Source organism: Chrysoperla carnea, chromosome 1 (genome assembly GCF_905475395.1).
Source record: "Chrysoperla carnea chromosome 1, inChrCarn1.1, whole genome shotgun sequence".
Taxonomy (NCBI): Eukaryota; Metazoa; Arthropoda; class Insecta; order Neuroptera; family Chrysopidae; genus Chrysoperla; species Chrysoperla carnea.
This window is the reverse complement of record NC_058337.1, coordinates 130,977,466-131,004,384: the sequence shown is the minus strand read 5'-3', so window position 1 is coordinate 131,004,384 and position 26,919 is coordinate 130,977,466. Positions and strand designations below refer to the sequence as shown.

The following is a 26,919-nucleotide window of genomic DNA, read 5'->3' as shown; positions in this document are numbered from 1 at the left end:
GCAAAAAAACCAATATATTTGGAAGAATATTTCGAATCATTAAATAAAAGAGAAGTGTTCACCATTTATCCTACTAAATATGTGCATTTCTTCCTTGTATTGTATTCATTAGTGGTAGTAATACTACAGTAAGCAGTGGAAAAACTTGGCTGTAACCTATTTACATTTGCTTAGTAACCTGGTAGTCTAAATAAGAAGCACATACTGAAAGAGACCCACTTACTGTTTTAATTAGTTCGATCTTTGATCGCCAGTTGGCGGGATTTATCTTATCTGAATTTGAATATTTGAATTAGTCCTTAAAATTACAAATATTGCCATTTAGTAGTATAAAAAGTAACTACTAAAAACGGGTCCACTTCTCTTTTTAAGTAGTGCAAATTATTATCGCCAGTTGGCGGGTTGCAACTCCCAGTTATCAATAGTTTTTGACTGCACTTCTGGGATAAAAATAACTTAAAAACGCAAGGTCTCGTACTCGTAAGACGAGTAGGTTTCTGCATTTAACCATAAAAAATATTAAATTTTTCTTTTGGATTAAATTTAGGAAATTTCAGCTTGTTTCGCGTACAAATAACTCACTATTCAATCTGAACATGATAACGGAGAACCATTTATTTATTTAAAAAATACATCACCCCACCCCCCCCTCCCAAATCTCTTCTAGCCTTTCCGTTTCATGTGACGCTTTTATCTGTGTAATTTACAATTGCAATGTGGGTAATTATTTTCTATTATTTTAGTTATTTTTCCTCGAAAATTGCTTAAGTTAATTGGTTTCGTTTCGTAATATTAAGTTTTTTATTGTAATAGTTCATATTGTAGTTCACAATTATCCATCAAAAAGCTGGCCCGATATGTGATGCCTCACATCTTTCAAGATGGATTATCAATTCAGGTATTCGATGTTTCTTTATCTCCAGAAAATTTGAATGAAATAATCGCTCTTGATATGAAGGATCCAAAATGCATAAATTGTAATTCCTTTTTTTCTTCATGGGTTAGTTTAGGTTTAAGAAATGGGTCGTCTCTAAGCCCTTTCAATCGAGGATATGTTCTTTAAACCATTCACTAACCCTTTCTTCATAGTTATTCATTTTCTTTATAGCTACTCTTCGTTGAGAATATACAGGAATACGTTTTCCTCCATTTTGGGTCGCTTTTTTCAGCGTTTACCATTGGCATACGAAAATACATTCCCTAAATTATTTGGTTCATGTAATTTTTCATTTTGAACGTTTGCCTCAATAATATCCAGGGCTAGATTAACCATTAGGCAGTGCCCCGGAAAATTTGTATAAGAAAGACCCCACAAGGAGGCGTCATGTTGATTTACGAAGGCTAAAAAATAGGGAGAAAAGACAAATTTGCATTGCCTAGAGTCCTCAAAATGGTTAATCCGGCCCTGATAATGAGATAGTTTTCAACAAGGGCTTAATCTTTCTTAAAACTTACGTAAAAATAGGTATTTTTTAAAACCAATAGAAGGCGGGTATTTTGAATTAAAAAACTAAATATTATATAAGTTTTGTAGAACTAGAATATATTTTATAAATATATAATACAAACAATATAATAATAACAAATTTTTTTCACTTAAAATTAGTAATTATTTGGGTTATTTTCGACTAAACATCTAAAAAACAAAAAAAAAAACGAAAAATAACCGGAGTATAAACTATTATCTTTTTGTAAGCAAAAATATAGTATTTTTAATTTTGTTTTTTATTTAAAGCTTTCTTTTATTATTTAAGGACTAAAACATTATTGTGACGTTATTCGATTATGGCGCGATTTTAATTTATTTTCAATTAAAGGAAACAAATGGTATATACCTTAAAATTAATGGTTTACAAGAAAAAAAAGGAATTTTCCAAAAGCATTGAGAATGATTTCCTATTTCGGCATCTTTGTCTACTTTTATTTGTTTATTTGTGTATTTTTAGCTGTCATTTGAAACTTGACGACGATGATTTAAATTGCAGTTTGTTTAAGAATCGAACAATCTGCCAATAGTCAAGGGTGACAAACTCAGGTCCCATCTGCCAAACTTGAAAATTAATGAGTCTGTTTTAAACTAATAATCCCTTCGTAGGAACAAAAAAGGAACAAGAAAAATACGACAAGGGTTCGGGAAAAATGCCTCTTTTGCCTCAAACTTAGAATGATTTCGAGCATCTGTCAATGACGCTTCTTTAAGTAACATATTTGCAGATGGAGTTAATAATTTCTGGAATTTTGGTACCTCTGCCAAGTCAAAATCGTGTTTTCTTAGAGTTCCAAAACTATTTCTATGGAAGACTTTAAATCTAAAACATCTCGCTTCTCTAAAACCTAGCGAAATGATAGCCAATATAAGGAGTATTTTATATTCAGAAAAATAGGAACTAATACGCCTGTCAAAGCCTCGATTTTAACTTTTCCGGTTTTCATTAATACAAATTTTAAGAAAACAATAAACCTTTAAGTCCACATTAACCTTGAAATGAAATGTTTTGGAACCATTTATCAACTTTATTTGGTAAAGAATTTTTGGAAAACTCCCGTATGTTTATATGGCTTTTGTAAAATGTGATGCAGTATGCTTAACAAAACTTTTTCCAAATCGAAATCAATATTTGGATTTCTTAAGTGATGCTTACTTACTGTTTTTTAAATTTAGATAAATATTTGAGTTTTATGAGTTAGACTTGTGAGTTTTTTTTTTCTTAAACGAGATTATTTACAAAATATTACAGTATTTTTTATTTCGAAATTAAAAGGCACTAAAAATTGTATTGCGTTATATTTAGGCAAAAATGTATATATTCGAATTGCTTTTTGATCGATAATTCATATTTTCTGTTATTTTATCACCAAAAAGAATAGAATTTGAGACAGGTGTGTCATATAACGCTGCAAAAGTTCGTAGCAAAAGTTGTTTGATGTGAACTCCTCTATCCTCCTCTTAACACCTTGTTTAGCTGTTTGTCTTTCTCTTTTTACTTTCTTTTAAAACTTACACTTTTGCCAAAGCAGCGCCATCAATTTTCGGCTTTCCGTAGACACTTTTTATATGCAGATCTTCATATAGTTTTTCGGCCAAGTGAAAGTTGTAAGGATTTTATGTGAACCTCCGTAGGATCTTCGCTCTCACCTTATCAAAGCGTTAAAGCTGTTAATCTCTTTGCGATGTAATAGTAAATTGGATTTGATCTACTAGATGGCACTAAAATATTGTTACTATAATAGGAACTCTCCGCTCAATTCTATTCTCTTTGGTTACCACCATTTTTGGTAGATATAAGCACAAAATATGAAGAAAAATATACAAAATATGTGTTGATCGATTATCGTTAATGATCATATATCGTTATTATTGTTATGAGGTTGTGACGTATTACCGTTTACACATTTACAATGATGCTGATGGATTTGTGTATTATTGTTGTATCGATAATATTCGTTTGTATCATTTTCAACTGGTGTCTGTTGTCGATTATCACGGCGTAATTGTAATATTGCACGCCATAATTTTAATTCGACTCCACCCCTGTAAAATCAAAGTAACAAAAATTAAAATATGTTTTTTTTTTTATAATTGTATTCAAGATGTTTTCTACATGGTGGTTACAAAAATCAAATTAAAAAATCCCCTGATAATTCCCGATTTTTCAGAATAATATCTATTTTCTTCTAAGCATCATACTGTTCCCTGATTTTTAGAAATGCTTACATGTTAAAGCCGCAATAAAGTTTAATGTCATTAGAAGGTAGAACTTTTCGCTAAATAAACTTATATATTGATTTTTTTCTCATAAAAAAAAAATAAAGAAAACTGTTAAAAAAGTAAAATGATTGTGTTGTTTGGTATTAAATAAAAAAGCAAAATTTTCCACGATTTCTTCCGCGAAATGCTTTTTTAATCGATTATAGGATGGAATGCTGGTCTTAAATTTAGCGATAAGTCGCCTAGGGCTATTTTTATTTGTTACCATTTACATTATACCGTTTTTATTAAAAAAAATTTTTGGACAGGCATTAATATATACAATTTTTCCAAAATATGGCGTCTAATTACACTTACCGTAAATTAATCCGTCGTATATCACCTCTGGATACGTAATACAATAAATCCTCCAAACAATACTGTTCATCTAATATTTTATTAATTGAATTCACATCTAACCCTAAACCTTGTAACCATTGCATTAAACGCGGATCAACAGTTACGCTTGGTATCACATTTCTTGGTGGTGGTGTAGGCACTGACGTGAAGAAAGGCGATAAAGGTGTTGAAGCTGCCGGTACCACCATTTCTGGTACATTCGGTGCTTGTTGTGGTGATGTAGATTGTGGTACCGATACCACGTTCTCATTCGATGAATGATTACTTTTCATGAAACCACCGCTGGTGGTTGATCCACCATAATCACTGGTGATGATCGATGGTGAATTTGTATGGTGATTTATGATGTTATTGTTATTGTTATTAAATGGTGAAATTGCCCGACTAGAAGATAGTGTTGATAATGTTGATATTGAACTAGTGAACTGTTGGCAGAGTTCTCGAAGTGCATTCGTTTGTACACGATGTTCATCGAGTATTTGACGTAGTAAGGTTTGGTATGATCTTTGAGATTCTAGGAGTTCTTGTAATAATCTAAAAAGGAAATAATATTGTTAAGAGTGATTTTAGAGTACAATTAAGTCTGGAATCTAAGGCAAATGTGGATAACAAAAATAGATTATGGTTTCCATAGAAACGGTTTATATGTAAAAGTGTTATTATGGGGTCTGTAAAATAACAAGTCAGTCGATATAGAGAGTTCAGAACTTCTCATTACTTTTCTATTATTATTAATTCTAACTTTGAAAGCAAAAGAGATTGATCGAAGGCTAGAAAAAGATAGGCAATGCGATTTCCATCGCATTTTGAGGAGAACTATGGCCAACTTAATATGGTTGAATAATAATGACTGACAAACTGCCGATACCGAAAACTTTCCCGGGTTGCTTTTCAGAATCAAATTGTTTGGTCTCAATGACTTTACATAATTACCAAGGGCGATTTATTTACCATGAAGGCATTATTAATGCTTCAAAAAAAATATATATATACTTACTTAGAGTTATCAGCTTGTAAAATCGATATTTGTTCATTATAATCTTGCCGTAATTTCAGCGCTGATAAAGTTTTATGTGATTTGACAGAATTAACGGTACTCGCCGATACTGAAGTTGTACCATCTACTTCATTTTCACCAGATACACCGGAACAATTGCCACTACGATGATCTGTTGTTGAACCATTTTTACATGGAACATTACTTGTTTCTTGACCCAATAGATTAGCACCAAGTTCTGAAATTTTGAAACCAAACAAAAACATTAATTATAAAACTAGATATTTTCAAATATTGGAGGCATTTGTGAACTATAACAAAAGCCATATTTATATATCAGCTCTTAAAAATAGTCATATATGAGTGATAAGAAAAATTATTTTTTACTTTTGATACAATAAAAGCTTGTCCCTAGAACGTATTATACCACGCATATATGAAATATACATAGTATATTAAGTTTCGTCCCAAGTTTGTAACGCTTAAAAATAATGATGCTAGGAAAAAAATTTTGTCATAGGTGTTCATAGAATCACCTAATTAGTCCATTTCCGGCTGTCCGTCCGTCCGTACGTCCGTCCGTCCGTCTGTGGACACGATAACTCAAAAACGAAAAAAGATATCGAGCTGAAATTTTTGCAGCGTACTCAGGACGTAAAAAGTGAGGTCAAGTTCGTAAATGAGCATCATAGGTCAATTGGGTCTTGGGTCCGTAGGACCCATCTTATAAACCGTTAGAGATAGAACAAAAGTTTAAATGTAAAAAATGTTCCTAATCAAAAATTAAACAACTTTTGTTTGAAACATTTTTTCGTAAACATCACTGTTTACCCGTGAGGGCGCCAATTAGGCGGAAATTTTATAATATGTGTACAAACTATACACTAAATGTCGGTCGGTAATGCAGAAACCTATAAAATCATTTACATATGTACTATACTTTATTCGTTATGTATGTGTCACATGTTTGTATGTGTAATGTGATAAAGAACTCAACACTGACTATGCATGGTATTTCAACAATTAACTCAGTCAATTGTTTGTTTTCACTTGTCTCAATTAGTTTTTGTCCAAGGCAATTATTCAAAAGAAATTAATACAATTCTAAATGAAAATTCATTTTTCTCATTATACTTCGTTTCATATTGTTGATTGAACCAGCAGATCCTATGGTAACTGCATATTTTTCTTCCATCTCACGAAGTCTTAAATTTTTTGTGGTCAATTATTAAAGAGTTTTAATTTGTTAGCTTTTCGTCTATTTATCCAATAATAATAGTAAGAATTCTCACCAATAGAATTTCATGCTTTTACTAACGCTAGTGGCAAGTCATTATTAATCTGACAAGTGCAATATTTGGGTGCTTTTAAACTTCTTCACATTTTACTTATATAAAATTAATAAAGCTTTTCATTCTTGTATTTTATTTAACTTAATGATCAAATTTAAAAAATTCATTTTCGAATATGAGAGTCAAATTTTTATGGATTTTGATGTTACTTTGATTCGATTTTCGTATACATGAGACTAGAAATACAATTACTTAAGGAAAATAATGTTAGTTCTCTTCTAATTTTAGCGAATACATATAAGGGTATTGTCTTTGTATCTTCTTAAATAATAAAATTCTATAAAAAAATTTATATCGAAGTAATTCCAATACACTATTTTCAGTTAATGTCAATTGAGAAAAAATATGTACCCAAATTTTCGATCTTAGCATACTTTACTTCGGAAATCAAATATTGCCCGAAAAATAATTATGTCAGAATAAAAGAATTTTCATATCATGGCTTTATTTAAATTTGAAGAATAATTATTATGATTTATCATTTTCTGGTAGCCACCTATATAATTTTCTTTAGACGCACCTTCCTTTGTGTTTTACCCTACATCATTTTCATGAACGCTCAATATAATCGTAAAATTAATATTTATTTAAGAGATTACTCACTATTTCGATAATTATGATTGTATGATAAATACTTTTTCCATTTATAAGTTCGATTTAATTCAGTCGTTGTAGGCAAATACGTTATCATTTTATATTAATGACTAATTCAACACACTCATTCACTTACGCATAAACTTAAGATAAAATATCACTATTTTTGGAATTTTTTTTATTTATTTATTACATTTTTGTATAATTTTTTTACCTATTAAAATAAAATTATGATTTAGTAAAAAAAATATTAGTTGCATATAAAAAGTTGCAATCAATCTTAGTTTTTGGTTAAATTGTTTTTTATTTAATTATTCTAAACATATTTTCAAGAGAAAATCGAACTTAAAGAGGTTTTTCATCGAGTCTCGATTTAAGTATTAAATTAGAACGCCAGAGTCTTTCATTAGATTGTTTAAGAAACAATTCTGGAAATGTGTATTTTCGTATTTTCGCTGATAATAAGAAATTTGTTAAAAGCGATATAAGCCTAAAATTATACGTATGCGAAGAACAACGGAAAAATCTTAGAAAATAGATTCAAATAAGATTATAGAAAAACTCGATTAAATCGAGTCCAATTCAATTGTTCATCCTACCTAATAGATGTCAAAAATGACCATCGTTAAAATTTATATATACAGTCAAACAAACCTGAGTAAGTGAGAACTGGATAAGTGAGAAAACTTAACCAGGACCCGTCATTTTAAGCTCCCAAAACCTCTATTAGCGAGAAACAGAAACCTCTGTAAGAGAGAGTCGTTTTTCCCTCATGGACCTCCGTATGTGAGACTGCTACTTATCTATACCTCTATAAGCGACAATCGAGCTTTATTTATTTATATAATTTAAGAGGAACTATAGCTACAATTTACTACATGCGTACTTGCTGTGACTTGTTATTGCTGTTATTTTTTTCAATCTCTGAGGGAATTATCTTAGCTAACAACAACTCCTGCGCTACGACTTTTTTTTATTTCCCAGGGTGATGGAAAAAGAGAAAAATTTGTTGTTTATCATTTTACACAATTTTTAACTTTGGCTATTGATACCCTTATAACAAGTAAATATTTATTGACTTAACAATTTCGATACTTAATTCAAGAAAATAAGTACTTTATTGCTTAAAAATTATTTTTAACTTTTACATAATATTTTTGGGCGAAGATACACAATTTTTAAGAAAAAATTCTCTGAAAAATGAATGTGTTTACGTCATTACTTTTCTACACATTTTCTACAAATTTTCTCTTATTAAAAAATGTTTAAAAAAAGCCTTTTTAACCAAAAACTAAAAACGGATGCAGTTTTTTTTTATGTAAATACTGTCTAATTTTAGATTTTTTATAACCATTATTTTGAAATTTAAAAAATTTTTGTTTTTATCGCATTTAATAAAAAATTAAAATTGTCATTTAATTTTAATTTTAATAGTTATAGTGTTTATTTATAAACCTAAAATGAAAAATATACATTACATCATTTGTTAATTTTAAACATACTCAATAGATAATTTTTAATTTAATTTTTATTAAAATTAAACAAAATAATTTATTTTAAATAACGAGTTTATAATAATGCTTAATGCATACGATTTTAATTGATTATTTTTTTGAGATTTATTTGTTTATTTATATTTTTACATGATTTTAATGGATTTACAAATTTATAATAAAAGATAATTCACTTTTTTGATTAAATTATCCGGATAATTTTTTTTATCGAATTTATTTGAATATTTTTGTTTATCACCGTGTTTTGAATTATAATAAAACCACGTTGCCGGCAAAAAAAAATTTTGTATTCACAAAATTAAAAAAAAAACCCTGACGTAATTAATGCAAATTTGTTAATTTTTTTAGCTCGCATAAAGTTTTTGTAATTATTTGCAATGACTTATTTGCTAGTCTAGCAACATTTAACGATAGCGTTACTAAGAAAGACGAGCTTTTTAAGTACGTTGATTGGTTGTAAATGCAATCATTTTGTTCAACGCCCAACAAACCGAAAGTCCTTTGCCTGATAATCTGTAAATTTCAATTTTTAGGGTGCCGGAACTACGGCATCGAACTATCTTTCGTTGTGTCGAGTGTCGACAAAAAGATTTTTACACAAAAGCGCAATTTTCTCAATTGTGGTCTTGTACAGTGACAGTTAGATTACCAAAAGATTACGCTGACACAAATGTTTGACATACTGACATACAAAGTTGCAAATACTTGAAAAAAATTATAGTTAATATTATATATTTATGGTGGAAGCGCATGGCATATTATATTTTGTTACAAATAGATATGTTGAATCCAGTGACCTGCGCTTCCACCTATATAGATATTCCTTCATTTACTCTGGAGAAACTTCTAATCATCTTGACCAAAGTATTTAATCGTTCAATAAAATAGATCGACCGGTTTGCAAGGATATGATGCCACTCAGGCACATGGAAAAGAGAACATTTTCTGTTGCAAAACCAATATTCCACCCTAGAAGGAAATCAAACTGAAGGCGAGATAGCTCATCGCTAAACTATAAAAACTTTCTTATTTTTTCTTTTTTCAAGTTCAGAACTCTAAAGATAATCTTAACAAAAACTCTGCTTTTTAGAGTTTCTCCCTATGGAAATATTTGCTCAAAACATCTTAAACAGGAGTACATAAACAAAATTTTCCAACTAAAACACCTCTTATATAGTGAGGGCTATTTTTTAGCTTGCGGGGATATTTACGAGTATTTACGGAACGGCATCTTTTATTTCCAACAGATTGTTAGAATCCTTAAATTCGATAATTATGGCATACTTTTATTTGATTTTCAACTATCATACAGGTAATGAAAAGAAATTCTCAATTTAAGGCTAGCTCTAATAAAACCTCACAGTTATTGAAGGAATATGTTTACCTACATATATAGAGGAATATTGGTAACTTGGACCAAATAAATAAACGGTAATCGGAAAAAATAGACTGAAAATTTTATAGTGCCGAAGTATTGTTGTAATTACGAGTTGGTTGGGTTGAGTTTGTCAACTACAGAAGAGTTGGTTGCTTGAAATAAACAAACGTTAAATTATTAAATTTTGTGAAGTTAACTTTTTATTAATTTCAGAAGACAGGAACATAATCATGAAAAATTTGTTAATACTTCTTGTATTTTTCAAATAGTTTTATTTTTAATCGCGTATAATTTCGTATTTGCACGACATTTCAAATTTTAACTGCAGAAGTATATTTCATTATTTTTCAAAAGACCGGCAAACGTTTAAATTCAAAACAAATCATTATTAAATAACCACGCTTGTTTTATTATTAAAATCTCACTATTAATTTTTATTTAATATTTAAAAATAATAAAAAAATCATATTAAATCCACCTACAATTTCTTTAAAAAAAAACTATTTAAATATTTCACGATCACATTTTGATAATAACAAAAAACTAAAAATTTAATTGTAAGAAAACTAAAGTTAGTGGTCGATTCATCATTAACACAAAACTTCAACTATTAAACATATATTAAAACACAACTCTATAGTAAAGAAAAACATTTTATATTAAAGTTGGATGACTCATTATAAAATACGATTATATTGTTAAGTCTAGGTTCGCGCGTAGTATTTGATAATCATTGGAAAATGGTTTTGAGTTGAAGAGATTATTATCAAGATTACCCGACATCTTGCAGTCTTTGCAGATATCGGACAACGAATTTCTCTTTCTCTGCGAAAGTCGGACAAAATGACCACTTGTTGATGTGGAAACGTCTTTGTTTACGTTTTAATAGAGCGTCGAGTGTTCTCTGTCTTTTTAGATTTTTGGGACTTTTAATCATTAATTTTGAAGTTAAACAAGCCGTGGGTAGGGTCTGGTGCGACCTTTGAGTTCCACACAAATAACTTCCCAACATGATGGTTTTAAAAAAATAAAAATAATAAAAACTCTATCGAATCGAACGCCTTCGCCGAATATAATGAAATTCTTTTCGGATCATATTGCCGATAATACTCTTCGATCGACACCTCAACGAAGTCGATATCATTTTTTGTTCGCGCGATATCGATCAGGAAAGAATTTTTTTTTAAATTCTCGACCGAATGTTATAAAATTATTTTCGGTTCATTTTCTGTTAATACGCTTCGATCGACACGTAGCCGTAGTCCTTTTTTCATGCGCGCTTTTATGTTCGACGACGAAAAAAATTCAAATTCTACGTCTGGTCCTAGACTAAAATATATAATACATATTTTTTTTGAAAAAAAAATACAACAAAGGCTACTAATACATTAAACTTCACCGCCAAAACAAGAAGAAATACCATTCCAACTTTATTTAATAATAAAACATTGTTTAAGTAGTTTAATTTAGCGAACAAAAAATTGACTTTATTTAAAGCATTGTTTTAAATTGCTCGTTTCAAACTAAAATATTCTAATTAATTCAATTATGACAAAAAATAATAATAGTATAGAGCATAGTTTGTTGTGTTTTTTTTGTACAATGCGTTTTCCATACGCATGTAGTATATTTGTACAGGGCTATTCATTCGATTAAGTGTAGCTCCTAGTCTAGTGTTCACCTATGCTAGTAAGACAGGTGTAAAAAAATTGATTTCTAAGATAAAACAGTTGGATGAGATATAAATAAATAACAAAATATATATTTTTGTTAAAAACGACTGTGCTTTAAGTCACACGACTGAAGTAAAACTTCTTTAGTACTTTCTGTTAAAATAGCATATATGAAAATTATATACTTTTAATTTTTGTTTCTATGCTAGGTAAATTTAGTGTAAATGCATGTTACAAATAGAATATTATTTATAAGATTATTGAGTAATAAAAACAAAATAATTGTTTTGATAAACATGAGCTGGTTTCGAAAGCTAGTCTCCGGTATCGGAGTCTGGTGTTCTGCCACTAAGCTACTGAGCCTCTGTGTTATTGTATAATATTTTATATACTTATCACATTGATGTTGGAACGTAACTATCTCTCTTTCTATCTTCACTAACTTATATCTACCTCTCAACTTGATCACACTTTTCGTAACGATCACACAATTTCGTAACATTCTGATCATATATTCTCCAGTTTACTCTAAAGAAGTTTTACATCAAAAAACAAATATTCAAGAGAGATAAATCTTTTTAAATAATTCATTGAAGCGTAGTAGTTAGAAGGGGTTGTTCTGCACATAAAATCTTTCGAATTACCCGTTGATCATAATTTATAAACTTATAAAGCAATGAAATTTTAAACGAATAAAAACCAAGCTACCAAATAAACTAATTCGAACTATTCAATTCATGTTAAGTTGGGTTGAGTTAGCACGGATTGGTAGTATAACATTCAACCAAATTGAATTGGTCAGACGTTTTGAATTAATCTTCTTGTACACTACCTACAGCTGTACTCATCTTCGATGAATTACACTGTACAAATACATAAGAAATTAAAAAAAAAAAAAACATAATAAACATCAAAAAATGAGATCATTGGACATTATTAACAGTGACATCATTCTACCTAAAATACACATAAATATAATAATATATAATGACAAAGAAAGTAAACGAATAGTCAAACATACACCACCAGCAAGCATAAAGCATAAAGCATACAGCACTCTGAGCACACCATCATTTTATTTTATATTAATAATTATTAATTCTTATCTTATATTTACATTTCATTTTATTATTCCATAAGTTTACTATTTAAAATAAATAATAATTATATTTATATAGGGTGTTAAAGTAATAACATATATTATCAACCTGTTATGCTTAATTATAATGATAAATTCATCTAGTCATTTTCTGTTACACGTTATATCAAATATGTGAGATGATGTCACAAATTTACAGTGTGTAACAGAAATAAAGTATCATTAAAGCTTCTAAAAAAAGTCTCCTATCAACCATATGACAGCCAGTGCAAGGAACCACTTTCGTTTATTCATATTCTCGAGGCGTTCCTAGATCTAGTGTCGCAAATGGGTCCCTAGACCTAGACCAAGGGGTCTTCTATGCCCTCCTGAAAAAACCTAGCCGCCGAGATTAGACGCCACATAGAAAGCACACAGCTTCTCCACCGGAATTGCTGGATTCAAGGAACATCTTGCTATGGGAATAATAACAGGCTCAGATGAAAAGGGTATTTGAGACTGCCCTTCTCGTACCAACGAGTCCGCTGCTTCATTCCCTTTAACGCCAGATTGGCCCGGTACCCACATCAGTCTGACTGTCTTATTCCGTGCCAGGCGATTCAGCTCCTCGTAGCTTGATGCCTCAAGGACCCGAATAGCGACATCAAGGGCTCGAAGAAAAGATGCTCATATGTGAAAATCTAGTCAAGCGAAGATTTCTGATTGAAAAACCGTCGCATATTGACCAAGAGGAATCGATTATTTTATTTTAGGTGCATAAACCCCCTCACTAGATAGATCTCCGATTCTTTCACCCATGCGTATAATGATATGGTCCGGGAGGGGGCGATCAAAACAATAAATCGGAACAGTGGAACTTGCAGGATTCCACTATTCCGATGATTGGGTTTCATGTCTATAATCATTTACATTACAGAGATGAAATGCTATATTGTATCAAAATGTTCAGCGAAGCTTTAAATCCAGTTTATCATTTTAAACATTATTTCTGTAACATTCTGTAAATGATGGATATTATATAATATATGATAGTTGATTAAAAAATCATTCTAAACATCATTTAAAAGTTTAAAACGATTATTTTATTTTATTAATTGTTGGCAACAATTATTTAATCAAAAGCTAAATCGAATTAATCAGATAAAAAAAACCTAAATTAATATGCATTTTGTCAGAATTATTGCAATATGCAATATCTTATATATTTAAACGAGCAATTCTTGTATACATATTATATATATATATATATATATATATCAACGATCTTGGAAATGGCTCCAACGATTTTCATGAAAATGAGTATGTAGGGGTTTTTTGGGGCGATAAGTCGATCTAGCTAGGTTTCATTTATCCGTCTTTTCATGAAAAATTCATCAGACATCTATTGGTGTATAACGTAGTTAATGAAGTACAATGCAAATTATAACATAACAAAAAGGAGGCGTTTGAGTAGTCTAAAGTGAAAAAAATTCATCAGACATCTATTGGTGTATAACGTAGTTAATGAAATACAATGAAAATTATAACATAACAAAAAGGAGGCGTTTGAGTAGTCTAAAGTGAAAAATATGACTCTTGCTGACATCTATTGGCGAATAACCGAGCAAAGCTCGGTCATCCAGATATTATCATTTAATCGACTTTCGGAGGAAATGCTACATAAAAATATGTCATTATTACATTTAATCGAAAGTAATTACGGTATGTAACAAGTCGAATCACCTTAAATCATTCATTTTAATTGTTCATAAAACTACAGTAAAAGTCAAATTTATATCATAATTATTTATAGAAAAAATAAAAATTAATAACAATAAGATAAGAAAGGTGGTAAATAAATACAATTTCTATACCTTTATTTAATATTAGATTTTATCGTTAAAATTATTATGATTTTTTTTTTTTGATTTTTTATTAAATTAATACCTGGGTATACAAACTCTATGATAACAATAATATTCTAAAACTTTAAAATGTTTTTATTATCAAGTTCAGTAGTAGCGATTAGTTATTCAATCATTTACACGTGTGTGTGCTATTCGGTACTTATTACCAGAAATTTTTAGTATAATTGTAAGTAAAATTTAATTTTCGAAGTATATTTACTAAAAAATGTAGAAAGTATTGAATAGGTTTATTTTTGAAATCAATAATTATTGTGAAAACCTATGTTTTGCAATGTGACATGATTCGCGGCTATTATTACCATTTCCAATTGACTCACAGTGAAAAATTCCTCTAAAAAAAGGAGTTGTTTTAGAGGAATACTCTCAAACAACATCTATTTAAAATTCAGTTTTAATAAAGTGTTGGGGAAATTAATTTTATTTTTCCAAAACACCCACACAATTGGCACATGTTTAGTTTAATCCTTAAACTATTTCGTATCAAAATGTGTTGTTATAATCATCCAAACACGGCTTAATTAAAATATTTAAGAGTATTACGAAGACGCTTAATAATAGGTTGGCTGATAAGTCCCCGGTCTGACACATAAATGGCGTCGCTAGTATTAAATGCATATTATTTTTATATAGTACCAACCTTCAAATGATTCGTGTCAAAATTTGACGTCTGTAAGTCAATTAGTTTGTGAGATAGAGCGTCTTTTGTGAAGCAACTTTTGTTATTGTGAAAAAAATGGAAAAAAAGGAATTTCGTGTTTTGATAAAATACTGTTTTCTGAAGGGAAAAAATACAGTGGAAGCAAAAACTTGGCTTGATAATGAGTTTCCGGACTCTGTATTTTTTCCCTTCAGAAAACAGTATTTTATCAAAACACGAAATTCCATTTTTTCCATTTTTTTCACAATAACAAAAGTTGCTTCACAAAAGACGCTCTATCTCACAAACTAATTGACTTACAGACGTCAAATTTTGACACGAATCATTTGAAGGTTGGTACTATATAAAAATAATATGCATTTAATACTAGCGACGCCATTTATGTGTCAGACCGGGGACTTATCAGCCAACCTGTTATGCTTTATTATTAAATTATTTGCATACCAAATTTATGACTTGTATGTATAATTAATATTTTCATAATACTTAACAACAAAATTAATTACATTGTTTAATTTAATTGATAAAAATTCCAAAAGAGCTTGGAATTAATTAATTGGTTCCAATTAATCTATAATTTCCAAAATATAATAGAATTATAATTAATATGTGTTATAATTTCCAAAATAGGAAATATTATTGTTGCTATATTTTCCATTTACAGCGATAATATTTAAGGTTTTTGATTATTTTATTGTTTTATCAAACGATACAAACTATTTCGAGATTTGCGATCATAACACCTGTTAGGAATACTATATTTATATTTTTCTAAACGTTTCAATATTTTTATAAAATTACGATTATTTTATTATTTGATAAGATCAATTTAATTCAATATTTTTAATTTACTATCAAAGTTATCTTGATTTTTTTTAAATTGTACGATGTTTCCTAAATGGTACCAATACATAGCAATGAGATGGTGAAAATATTTAAATTTCTATACTAAACATACAAATTATATTTATTTAGAGTTTTTATTCATTTTCAATGATGTTTACGAAGAAATGTTTCAAACAAAAGTTGTTTATTTTTCTATAAGATACATTTTTTATATTTAACTTGACCAATTGACCTATGTTGCTTATTTACAAACTCGACCTCACTTTTTACGTCTTAAGTACGCTATAAAAATTTTAGTGTGACAGACGGACAGACAGACAACCAGAAATGGACTAATTAGGTGATTTTTTGAACAATTATACCAAAATTTTGTTCGCAGCATTAATATTTTTAAGCGTTACAAACTTGGGACTAAAATTAGTGTACCTTGATATATTTCATATATACATGGTATAAAAAGTAAATCAGATAGATAGACAGATTTTTTAAAAGAGCATGATACTCTGCTCTATCTATTGAAGCGCCGCCCGCGTCGAGTCACGTTAAGGCATCCGCTTGTAATTAAGTTAAAAGGACAACCCAATAAAACATCTGTATGTCGTATGCAATGATTTTCACATTTATATAAGTAATAAATAAAGTATAGAAAAATTTATTGCATGTCAACAAGATTTCAATGCAAAAAAGACGTATTATAACGATGAGATCATCTTCTTGAACACGTAATGTGAATGAGAAATACATACCATCAGCGGCGTATACGTATATATTCAGTCGAAACTAAACAATGAATCAGCTTTATGATTCTCTAAAGGTAAGTTAACACCACCAGAACCCTTAATTTTAGTCATATAGTAATGAAATTTTTATTGTAGGTAAATAGGACATTAACGCCCTTATCCCACTTGACTCCTCAATATCTTATATTAATAGTACATTAATCATTATGCATGAAAACATAAAAATATTTATCTACTTCCGTGAGATAAGAAGTACTTTTCTCACTCAGTATACGTGGGAAAAATAATATATTACCGCCCTAGTGTGGTAATGAATTCACTACAATACTTATATCGTAATGAATTAGCTTTTTTCCTCTGAAGATTTGAAGGCAGCACTAGGGGGGGGGGTATATATTTAAAAGCTTTTCTCTTCAACACTAAATCAACATTAAATATGTTGATTTAATCGGAAACGTCATAAGCTTATATATACCCCCCCCCCCCTCCAGTGCTGCCATCTAGCGGATCTCTTTTTAATCTTCAGAGGAAAAACGCTAATTCATTACAACACTCCAAATTTTCACATTTTAGAGGCGTATATAAAGTTTTGTACGATACACATGTAATATTATTAAAGTTAAGCATTATTAAAATACCTCTGCGATTGTCCAACGCATGGTACGCACTCGTTGTGAAAATTTCGCAGACGTACTTTAATAATGCTGTTATCCCACTAGTATCGTAAATAAATATTTCATCGGCTTACCTCAGGGGTTTTTTTTTATATTTTATATAAATTGCACTTATTTATTAGTCATTTAAATAATATTTGCCCATATTAATAAATATTTATCTGTGAATGACCTGATAATTATATTAATTACTGTATCTAATTAATTAATGAATATTAAACATAATATTCGCTCTTATATTTTAATTTACAAAATAATAATATTAATATAGTACAGTAAAAGATATTACTAATAAAGGGAAATGAAAGAAACCCCTCGCTAAAACCTCATGGAATGCAAATGTGCATATTTGTTAATAAACAATAAATTTTTAATTCAATGATACAATCAATGTTAAAGTTCACCTAAAAAATTAGTAAATAGGCAATTTGTATGACGTAAATGCTAAGTGTTTGTCAAATAATCGAAAACTATTATACATGTTTAACGTAAACGTAATTCAAGTTGCCTATTTATTAATTTTGTAAGTCAACTTTAACATTAACCGTTCCATTGAATTAAAAAATTATTGTTTATTAACAAGTAGAAACATTTGCACCACTAACTCATGTCTTACTAATGATATTTGACACCTAATTTTCACCCTCAATTTCCTTTATTTGTAACATCTTTTACTGTACTAAGAATAATATTATTTAAATGATGTATACCAGAGTTAAAACATTGTTTTTGAACAAAATATTTCGTATTTTTTTATAATTACACTATACTTACACATATTTTGTCCAATAATAAGACATTACTAATCACCATAAAATATATGCTTTTAAAATTAACTATTACGATGCCATTTTAATAAATGTTGTCATCGTTTACAATATTTTAATTTTTTACGAATGGAGTAATCATGCAAAAAATTGAACTTATGAAGGTTCAGTTTTTATTAGTGGGTTTTTCAAGGTTATATAGGGGTCATAGAAAAATATAAAGGATAGGAATTTAAAACTTTGCTTTTTTTGAAAATTTTTTAAATACATAATTAAGTATAAATTGTTTTGGATATCACGCAATTCAGAATTATTTTTTAGATCCTGATTGAGAAAGGAATGCAAATAAACTTTGCCTTGGTGTGGCACATTTTTTCCACCAAATTAACGGAATGGTAATTTTTGTTTCGTTCTTTGAAAGGAAATACTGTCATTTTAGCTGTTAAATGTGTAAAAATTTTCATTTTTTTTCTAATTTTCAAAAATTCATGGCAGACATGGTTAGTCTTAGACTAACAATTTTGCATAATTTTCAACAAAATTTAAATCAGTCTAATGGGGGCCCTAGGGTCATGACCTCCGCCCCCCAAACTGAATAAAAAATTTTGTAAAATATAGTAGTCCACTAAAATCTTAAAACCAATTTTAGCTCAAGACCTTCTCCAAAATTTAGTTCTAGATTTGTGTCTAAAACCGTATCGTTTGACCTAGTTTGGGACTTCTTTTCCAATAAACCAACATTATTAAAGGAACACAATTTTTACACAAAATTTAAACTAAAATTCAAACAGCTGTAATCTCTGCGAAAAATCATCGAATTTGGAACCTCAATAACTCATTTGAAAACTTGTACTTTTGGAATCTATTGTTCAAAAATTTTTATCACTCCTTGTCGCTTTGCACGACTGTTTGAAAAAGTGAGAAATGTTATCCTTTAATTTTATATAAAGTTTAGAAGAGTACCAAACTTTCAAAAATTATTTTACAACAAATTTGTTAACCCCACTCGAAAGCTTGTTTATTTTTCTTGAAAAAAAGTAATAAAAAAATTCCCGAACGACATTTATGGATCAAGATATTCGCTTTCTAAGCAAAATTGACAATTGAATGAATTTAAAATCCATTATCATCTGAAATAATCATCAAAGTAAAAACTTTTTAATCTATAGAAGAAAGTGGAGCAACATTATCGAAAATGTTTGCGTTTTAGCAATTAAGAATAACATATCCGATCAACCTTAACTAAAGACCTAGAGCAATATTTGCTAAACAATTATCTACTAAAAATTATTAATTGGCTCGGAGTAATTTCAAATATCCTCATTTCCCTTGAAAAGCGGATTTTCCCGATACCACTTAAATCTAATTAAACATTAAATATTCTACATTAAATATTTAATAATTAGAAACAATTTATGTTATTTAATTAAATAAAGTTATTATTTCATTTACAAAATATTTTTGACCGGAAATGTGAAACTATATTATATGAACAAAAGTTGAACAATAATTAATCTAAATAAAGTCAATTAACTCATAACAACATTTTATAAAATGAGGGGATGTTGATTAATACGATATTTTTAGAATGCTTTTATTGGTCTTAAGTAGGTTTTTTTTGGGAAATTTGTTGAAATATATAGATAGATAGGTATACTTATTGCTACACATAAAACTGTAAAGCATGATGCATTTGTACATAACCGGAAAGTGAGATCATTTATTTTATAATTTATTCAGAATACTTTCAAGCAAGATATAAAAACATTGAAAAGTCATTGAATTGTTTTATATTTTAATGATGATTGAATTATTAATTTAACCATAAAAGGTAAGATAATATCACTTGTAGGTGTTTGCAAAATTAATATATTATGCTTGATATGTTAATCAGTTTTGTTTGTAAACAAAATATTTGTGTTTTATACTAATCTATATACAGGGTGGGCCAATTTAGTCTATACACTTAAATATATCGTTTTGTAGTTAATCAATCAAAAAATAACTTAAACAAAAGTTGCAGAGTTTGTTGTTGGGCATCAGTTCTGACATCTTGTGTTCTGACATCAGATTGGACTTAGTTATTTGGATTTTTTTAATAGCCAATTTAGATCCTAAACGGTAAGAGATAGATAGATAAATAGATAACACTTCAAATTAGAAAGTTGATCCTAAAAAAAAACTAACAATTTTTGTTTAAAACATTTTTCGGAGGTAATGTAGATCAAAGTCATGGGAGCGGCCGAATGTGCATATCGCTTTTGACAACTTTTGGCTAACGTTGATTATCTAAATTGGCTATTAAAGAACCCCGAAGAACAAGGTCCAACATGATATCCCCCAATCCTACTAAATTTGGGTCATACTTTTCAAATTTGTGATCAAAATTAACCTAGCTCTATTAGGTTTCAAGAATGTGGAGTCCTGGTCCTGGAACTAAGCACATAAGTGATAGCTAGCGAAAAATTGACAGCTGAAAAGAATGACCCAAAATTAGTGGGTTTCAGAAAAAATTCCAATAAAATCGGATCAAATTTGCCTGTTATCAAAAAAATCGAATTTTTTAACTTTATGACGTCATCAAAATCCAAAAAATTTAATTTTGCTCTATCACATCCAAATTTTATTCAATTTTGATAAACCAAGTATGTAATCCTACTAAATTTGGGTCGTACTTTTCAAATTTGTGGTCAAAATTAACCTAGCTCTAATAGGTTTCAGGTATTTAGAGTCCTGGTCCCGCAATTAAGCACATAAGTGATAGATAGCAAAAAATTGACATTACAGCTGAAAAAAATGACCTAAAATTAGTGGGTTTCAAAAAAAATTCCAATAAGATCGGATCAAATTTGCCTGTGTTAACAAAAAAATCGAATTTTTTAACTTTATGACGTCATCAGAATCCAAAAAATTTAATTTTACTCTATCACATCCAAATTTTATCAAATTTTGATAAACCAAGTATGTAATCCTACTAAATTTGGGTCGTACTTTTCAAATTTGTGATCAAAATTAACCTAGCTCTAATAAGTTTCAAGAATGTGGAGTCCTAGTCCCGGAATTAACCACATAAATGATGGCCATAGTGGGCTATTTTTTATTAGGCAGTTCATCCATACATGTTAACAGTATTTTGTAAATTACTATGGTTTGATACATTTAACTCTTGCAAAAATTTCCAATTTTAATACTGAATTTTTCTTTTAATAGGTGGTCGAAAATTTTTTAATTTAACAAGTCTCTTTGGGGCGGTTATTCTAAACAACTATCCAAAATTTAATTTTACCTTCTACAGGCAAGTGTGTTTAAGAATATTGCCTTATTGATATTGGTATTGTCTTAAAATTATTAATTTAAAATCAACTTGAGCCACTAACCTGGCGATAAAACAGTGATGGCAGCTTGAACAGCATTCCGCACTAAATTATCCAAAGCGAACATCCAATGTGGTTTTATAGAATGATTCCGTAGTACATCATTAACAGCCTCTTTAAATGCGTACACAGCTAAATGTAGTTGATTGATAGCTGTTGCATCCCAATCTAGTGCATCTTTTAAACCATTTAATGCTGTTTCAATAGAACGAACACCACTACTTGGATCAATGATGTAATCTCGCATTCCACGCATTAATGATTCCAAATGGCTCTGGAAATATAAAAATAACTAGTTAGAAATTCTTTTTACATTAGAAGGTAGAATTTTTGATCAAATAAATTTGATTTTTGGTGTGTTTTCTCATAGAACTTCAGGCGATATCTCGAAAGAACGTTAACTGATCAGATCATAGTGTTTTCAGCACTTAATATCTTTATTATTTATTTGAAATTTTTACTTGCATCCGGTTTTTTCTTAGTCGGTTAACTCATTTTTTTAAATTTTTTTAAATAATTAAGAACCAAAAGTCACGAAAATATAATCCATTTTACTATTAGAAGAATATTTTCGATGGAATTGACTAAAATCAATTCAAGAAATCGCTTTTCGTATGGAAATTTTGACAATAACTCCGAAATGATTTTTGCAATTTGTGGGTCAAAATTGCCTTATATACTAAGTTTAATCGAAATTGGAGATTTTTTGTAATTTTCTTAAGAGGTAACCCCTTTAAAAAATCGAGAAAAACGCAAAAAAAAAATTTGTTTTGGAATTTGATGAAACTCGTTGGATGGGGTTTTTTTTGATCCAAAAAGTATAAGAATCAGGTTAATTTAATGTTTGGATGCAGAGTTTCAGAGATATCGCAATATTTGGATCGATTTTAGTCCGTATCTGAAAAACTATTCGATCAGTCATCAAATGCACTCGATTTTTGTACTTTTTGGGTCAAAATTACTCTATATACTGAGTTTTATCGAAATTGGAGATAAAAAAAATTTCTCGATTTTCAAATAACTTGAAAACTTACCATGGTTAACACAGTATCGCCTAATTTCTTAATACTCTCCATCCAAATTTGGCATATTTTCTTTTCGTCTTGCGTTAATACTCGACTTAAAGTTGTACGCCGTTGTGAATCTTTCTTTAATAGATAGAATCCATCTTGTTCTGTTTCCGTTTTCACTTGACTACCAGCAGATCCAATTTCAATTTCCGGTGAGAGTAAAACACCTGATGAATTACGTCTAGTAATCGGTTGAGATTCAGTTTCAGTCTCTAAGTCTATGGAAGGTGTTGATGCAAGACTAGAAAATAATTAAATGATATTAACGATTACAGTGACACAACTCTTACGGTTTTCTTTATACTTACTCAATTTCTGGTGAAGTTGGAGTATTCTTTGAGTCGGTACTGCCAGCACTGTTCGATTGATTTGTGTCACGATTCATTCGATTTGCAGGTACTGATATACTTCGGGCAAAAATATCAACTGGAGCTGCTAATTTTCCAACTCTTTTCTTTCTGTTGAGTAAACGTGATTTTCTACAATTTTAATAGAATTTTATTGTTCATCAAATTGTATACTTACTCCGAAAGAAAAACATCCTCTAATAATTCTGACGCAGTCGCTCGTCTATCTGCATCGGGTTCAAAACATCGTAGTATAAAGTTTTTTGCACGATCTGAAAGTTCATCGGGTATTTCTGGATGTGTTTTATAATAACCAACCTAAAGAAATGGAATGAAAAAAATTATAAATCGAATTTTGGGCAGCAGGCCTAGGTGGGTAGCTTGGAAAGCGTATACGATTGCAAAAACTGTCCGGTTGCCAATCGTATAATTTCTCTAAGGATTTCAAGGACTTATTACGCCACTAATTTAATTTATAAAAATAATTACTTTGAACATAGCTGCTTGAGGTGATCCAAGTTCTATGAAAGGTGGTTTTCCGGTTGCCATTTCAACAATTGTACAACCCAATGACCAAATATCAGCCTAAAAAAAAAAAAAGAAATAAAAAAAAAAACACATTTTTCAGTTTTGTTTAATTCATTTTCAGATACTTACTGGTGCACCGTAGCCACGCTGTCCTTTATCGATAACTTCTGGAGCCATGTACTGTAAGGTGCCAGCAAATGTTTCAGCACTTGGACATAAACCAGCCAATCGTTTAGATGTGCCAAAATCTGAGATTTTAACAACGCCACTGTACGTATTAACAAGAACATTATCGCCTACAAAAAAAAATGTGTATAAGATTTCCGGGCTCATTCTCACTTTGAAAATAGAAATAAAAATTTTACTCGCCCTTAATATCTCTATGAACAATTTTTTGATCGTGTAAATATTTTAAACCCTCTAAAATTTGTTTTGTATAATAGCTAATAGTAGATTCGTTCTCCTTGAGCGGCCCCCACTTTGATCGTAGCAATGCAGATAAACTGCCACCAGGTACTTGTTCCATAAATATTTTAAAGAAATTATCTTCAGATGCTGAACCTAAATATTGTACTATATTACGATGCCGTAATTGTGAATGTAATTTTATTTCCTCGTGTAATGGTTGCACATCACCAAGATTCTTTTCTGGTATTTCTTTTACAGCAATACGCACTTGTGTGTTTAGGTCTCTGGCAGCGTATACGATGCCGTATGTGCCTTTGCCTAAGATTATTCGTTTATTTTGATCGTCTAACTCGTATTCATACTGAAAAAAATTAATAAAATTAAAAAATGATCAAATTTGTTGGATTCCCATGTCAAGATGATCTGTAATTTCCCAAATCAAGGAGTGGCTTTGATCAGCCCATCTTGATACATAGCCACACTTAAGTAATTCGACTGTGCTCGTTACAGTCAACTCGCTAGAACACAGTCGAGAAGGATGGTGGGACACTTCGTAGAATACTGTCGATTAAATTAACACATTCGTAACTTGGGGATCTCCGATGATCCCACTTACAAGGCATGTTGGGAGGACGATGCAACCTCCATACATGGTATTTGCACCTGTAGAAACCAACAGAGCGTCAGGTATAGAATGTTTGGGTACGAAACCTTGGATCGATCAATCCAGGGAGCAACCCTGGCGGAGAAGTTTTGGACTTTCTGTGCGGCATCTGACCTCGTCAGAATCATATAGCTTCATCTATCACCCCTTGGTTCTAGAGACCAATTTATGCTACCCCTCTTTTCCATTATTTATTTTTAATGTGTTGGAAGTCATTTTTGAAATAGGAAAATCAATTTCTTACCTTCATTTGATCGGCTTCCAAATCAGAATCAAGATGTGTAACCATACCCTCTTGATCGGCAGTCATTTCAATAATTAAATCATAAAACCGTTGTCGACATTGCATTGAGGGAAAAAACATTTGAAAATCATCCGAATTCTGATGTACGTACAGAAATAAACAACGTTCATCACGCTTATATAAACTAACGCTACGAATTAAATTTGCCGTAAATAACCAATCGTGTACTTGTCGACATGTTCCACGCATCGAATCTAGGCATAAATTTAACATTTGTATTGATTTCTCTTCAGCACCTAAATTTACATTTACATAACTGGGTAAATAAATTTTTGTTGGTTCCAAAACTAAAATCTGAAATTCACAAAGAAAAAAAGTAATATTATTTATTATTTATAGAGGTATTGAATTTCGAGAATTTGAATTCAGCGCGCTTAAGCAGTCCGCCTTATCTAAGGAAACTATCATCTTTTGATCAAATTTTTAAACAAAGGACTTGTCTGTGACCCTCGATACTGCTATACTACTTCAAATAAAAAATAAAATAGAAATTTTACTTACTGGAAAACGTATAATATCACCGGGTTCAGTCTTAATAGCTTCTACAAAAAAATCCAACCAAAATTGAAATATTTGTTCTTCTGGGCTTGGTTCAACACCTTCTGGTTTCTTACGAAATCGATCAATTAATGTAATATTGCCAATTGTTGATTTTAGATACCAATTTGGTGGTTTTAATTTGAACATACATTCTGCTGCTTGTATTGCTTTAGCGTGATCATTTGCTAAAACAGATATTTCGAAAAATGTCGCCACATCCCAATATTCTGTTAATGATGAGAGACTCCCTTTTTTACCAATTAAATTATTTAATACCATTCCTATAAAATACAATTTTTTTAATAAGCTGTGAACATCAGATAATTCGAATTATCTAAAGAAAAGAGAAATAATCCGACAATTAAACGAATTGATCGAGTTTGGATTTAGTCGTTATAATAATCATTTTCTGTTGTTGCGGCAGTTATTATACTTTGCATGTAATAATGATTGCATATATTATTATAATATATATGAAGGGACAATACACATTTTAAATGGAAAATGGTCCTCGGTTAAATTAACTAACTTTTTGATGGTTGTTCATTTCGATGTGCTAAATAATTGTTAGTAGTAGAAGTATAGTAAAGATGGTAACTAGTCATCAGGATTCATTTTTCAACCTCCAAACCCATTAAAAAAATTGTCCAGCACATCGAATCGAAGGTAAATCACAGTAGGTAGAAAAATATTACTCAAGTTATTTCCCTTTCCTCAACTGCTTAAAAATCATAATTTCTTACCGATATGTTGAAGTTCCTCCGATTTACTGAATTCATTTCCAGCAATTACCAATAAAGTAGCCAAATTAATACCAGCAAATTCATTAGGTTGAATTTCAAATCCTTTACGATACCAATGAATTGACGACATTAAACTTTCTTTATCTGTGTGACCAGATTCAACAAATTTATCTTTATAAATTCGTCCACATAGGCATAACATATCTGGATAATGATTTTCTTTTTTCTCTAAGGCACGTTCACAAACTCGTAATGCTTTTTCACGGTCTCCTTCCTTATTTCGTCTAAGAAAAATTATATTTTTATTATCCTGGATACTTTTTTGAGACATTTAATTCAATGTTATTCACCTGTTCAAAGCGAATGCATATAAATATGATATTGGTGGTAATTTCACTTTACTTTTCGTTGGTATTGCACGTAAATCGTCGACTAATTGAACCATGGCATCGTAATCTTGAATTTCTCGAAATGAAATTAACATATTGTAGATAACATCACCGGATAAAACATTTGGATCATCTAAACGTTTTCGCATATTATGTAAAGCTTTTGCTAAATCATCACCTGTATGCATTTCGCGTGCTTTACGTAAATCTGCGAGAAATTTCTCTTTCATATGAGCTCTAAAAAC

At 29.9% G+C, this 26,919-nt stretch overlaps 1 protein-coding gene across 2 annotated transcripts in view; it reads right to left on the bottom strand.

Moving 5' to 3' along the window:
* Nucleotides 1–1,644: 1,644 nt before the first annotated feature.
* LOC123306181 (mitogen-activated protein kinase kinase kinase 15) overlaps nt 1,645–26,919 on the bottom strand; it is a 29,520-nt gene continuing 4,245 nt past the window's right edge. Inside the window, exons 5-18 of one of the 2 annotated variants that reach the window (XM_044888081.1) lie at nt 26,636–26,911; nt 26,286–26,569; nt 25,504–25,823; nt 24,943–25,296; nt 23,996–24,395; nt 23,756–23,922; nt 23,588–23,683; nt 23,277–23,416; nt 23,060–23,209; nt 22,716–22,992; nt 21,685–21,955; nt 5,106–5,343; nt 4,067–4,642; nt 1,645–3,532 (exon numbers count right to left, since the gene is read on the bottom strand). In XM_044888081.1, the coding sequence (XP_044744016.1) occupies nt 3,343–3,532; nt 4,067–4,642; nt 5,106–5,343; nt 21,685–21,955; nt 22,716–22,992; nt 23,060–23,209; nt 23,277–23,416; nt 23,588–23,683; nt 23,756–23,922; nt 23,996–24,395; nt 24,943–25,296; nt 25,504–25,823; nt 26,286–26,569; nt 26,636–26,911 (3,739 nt within the window). In that variant the 3' untranslated portion in view covers nt 1,645–3,342. Of the gene's footprint in view, nt 3,533–4,066; nt 4,643–5,105; nt 5,344–21,684; nt 21,956–22,715; nt 22,993–23,059; nt 23,231–23,276; nt 23,417–23,587; nt 23,684–23,755; nt 23,923–23,995; nt 24,396–24,942; nt 25,297–25,503; nt 25,824–26,285; nt 26,570–26,635; nt 26,912–26,919 lie in introns of both variants that reach the window. The other variant, XM_044888080.1, reaches the window with a different exon arrangement.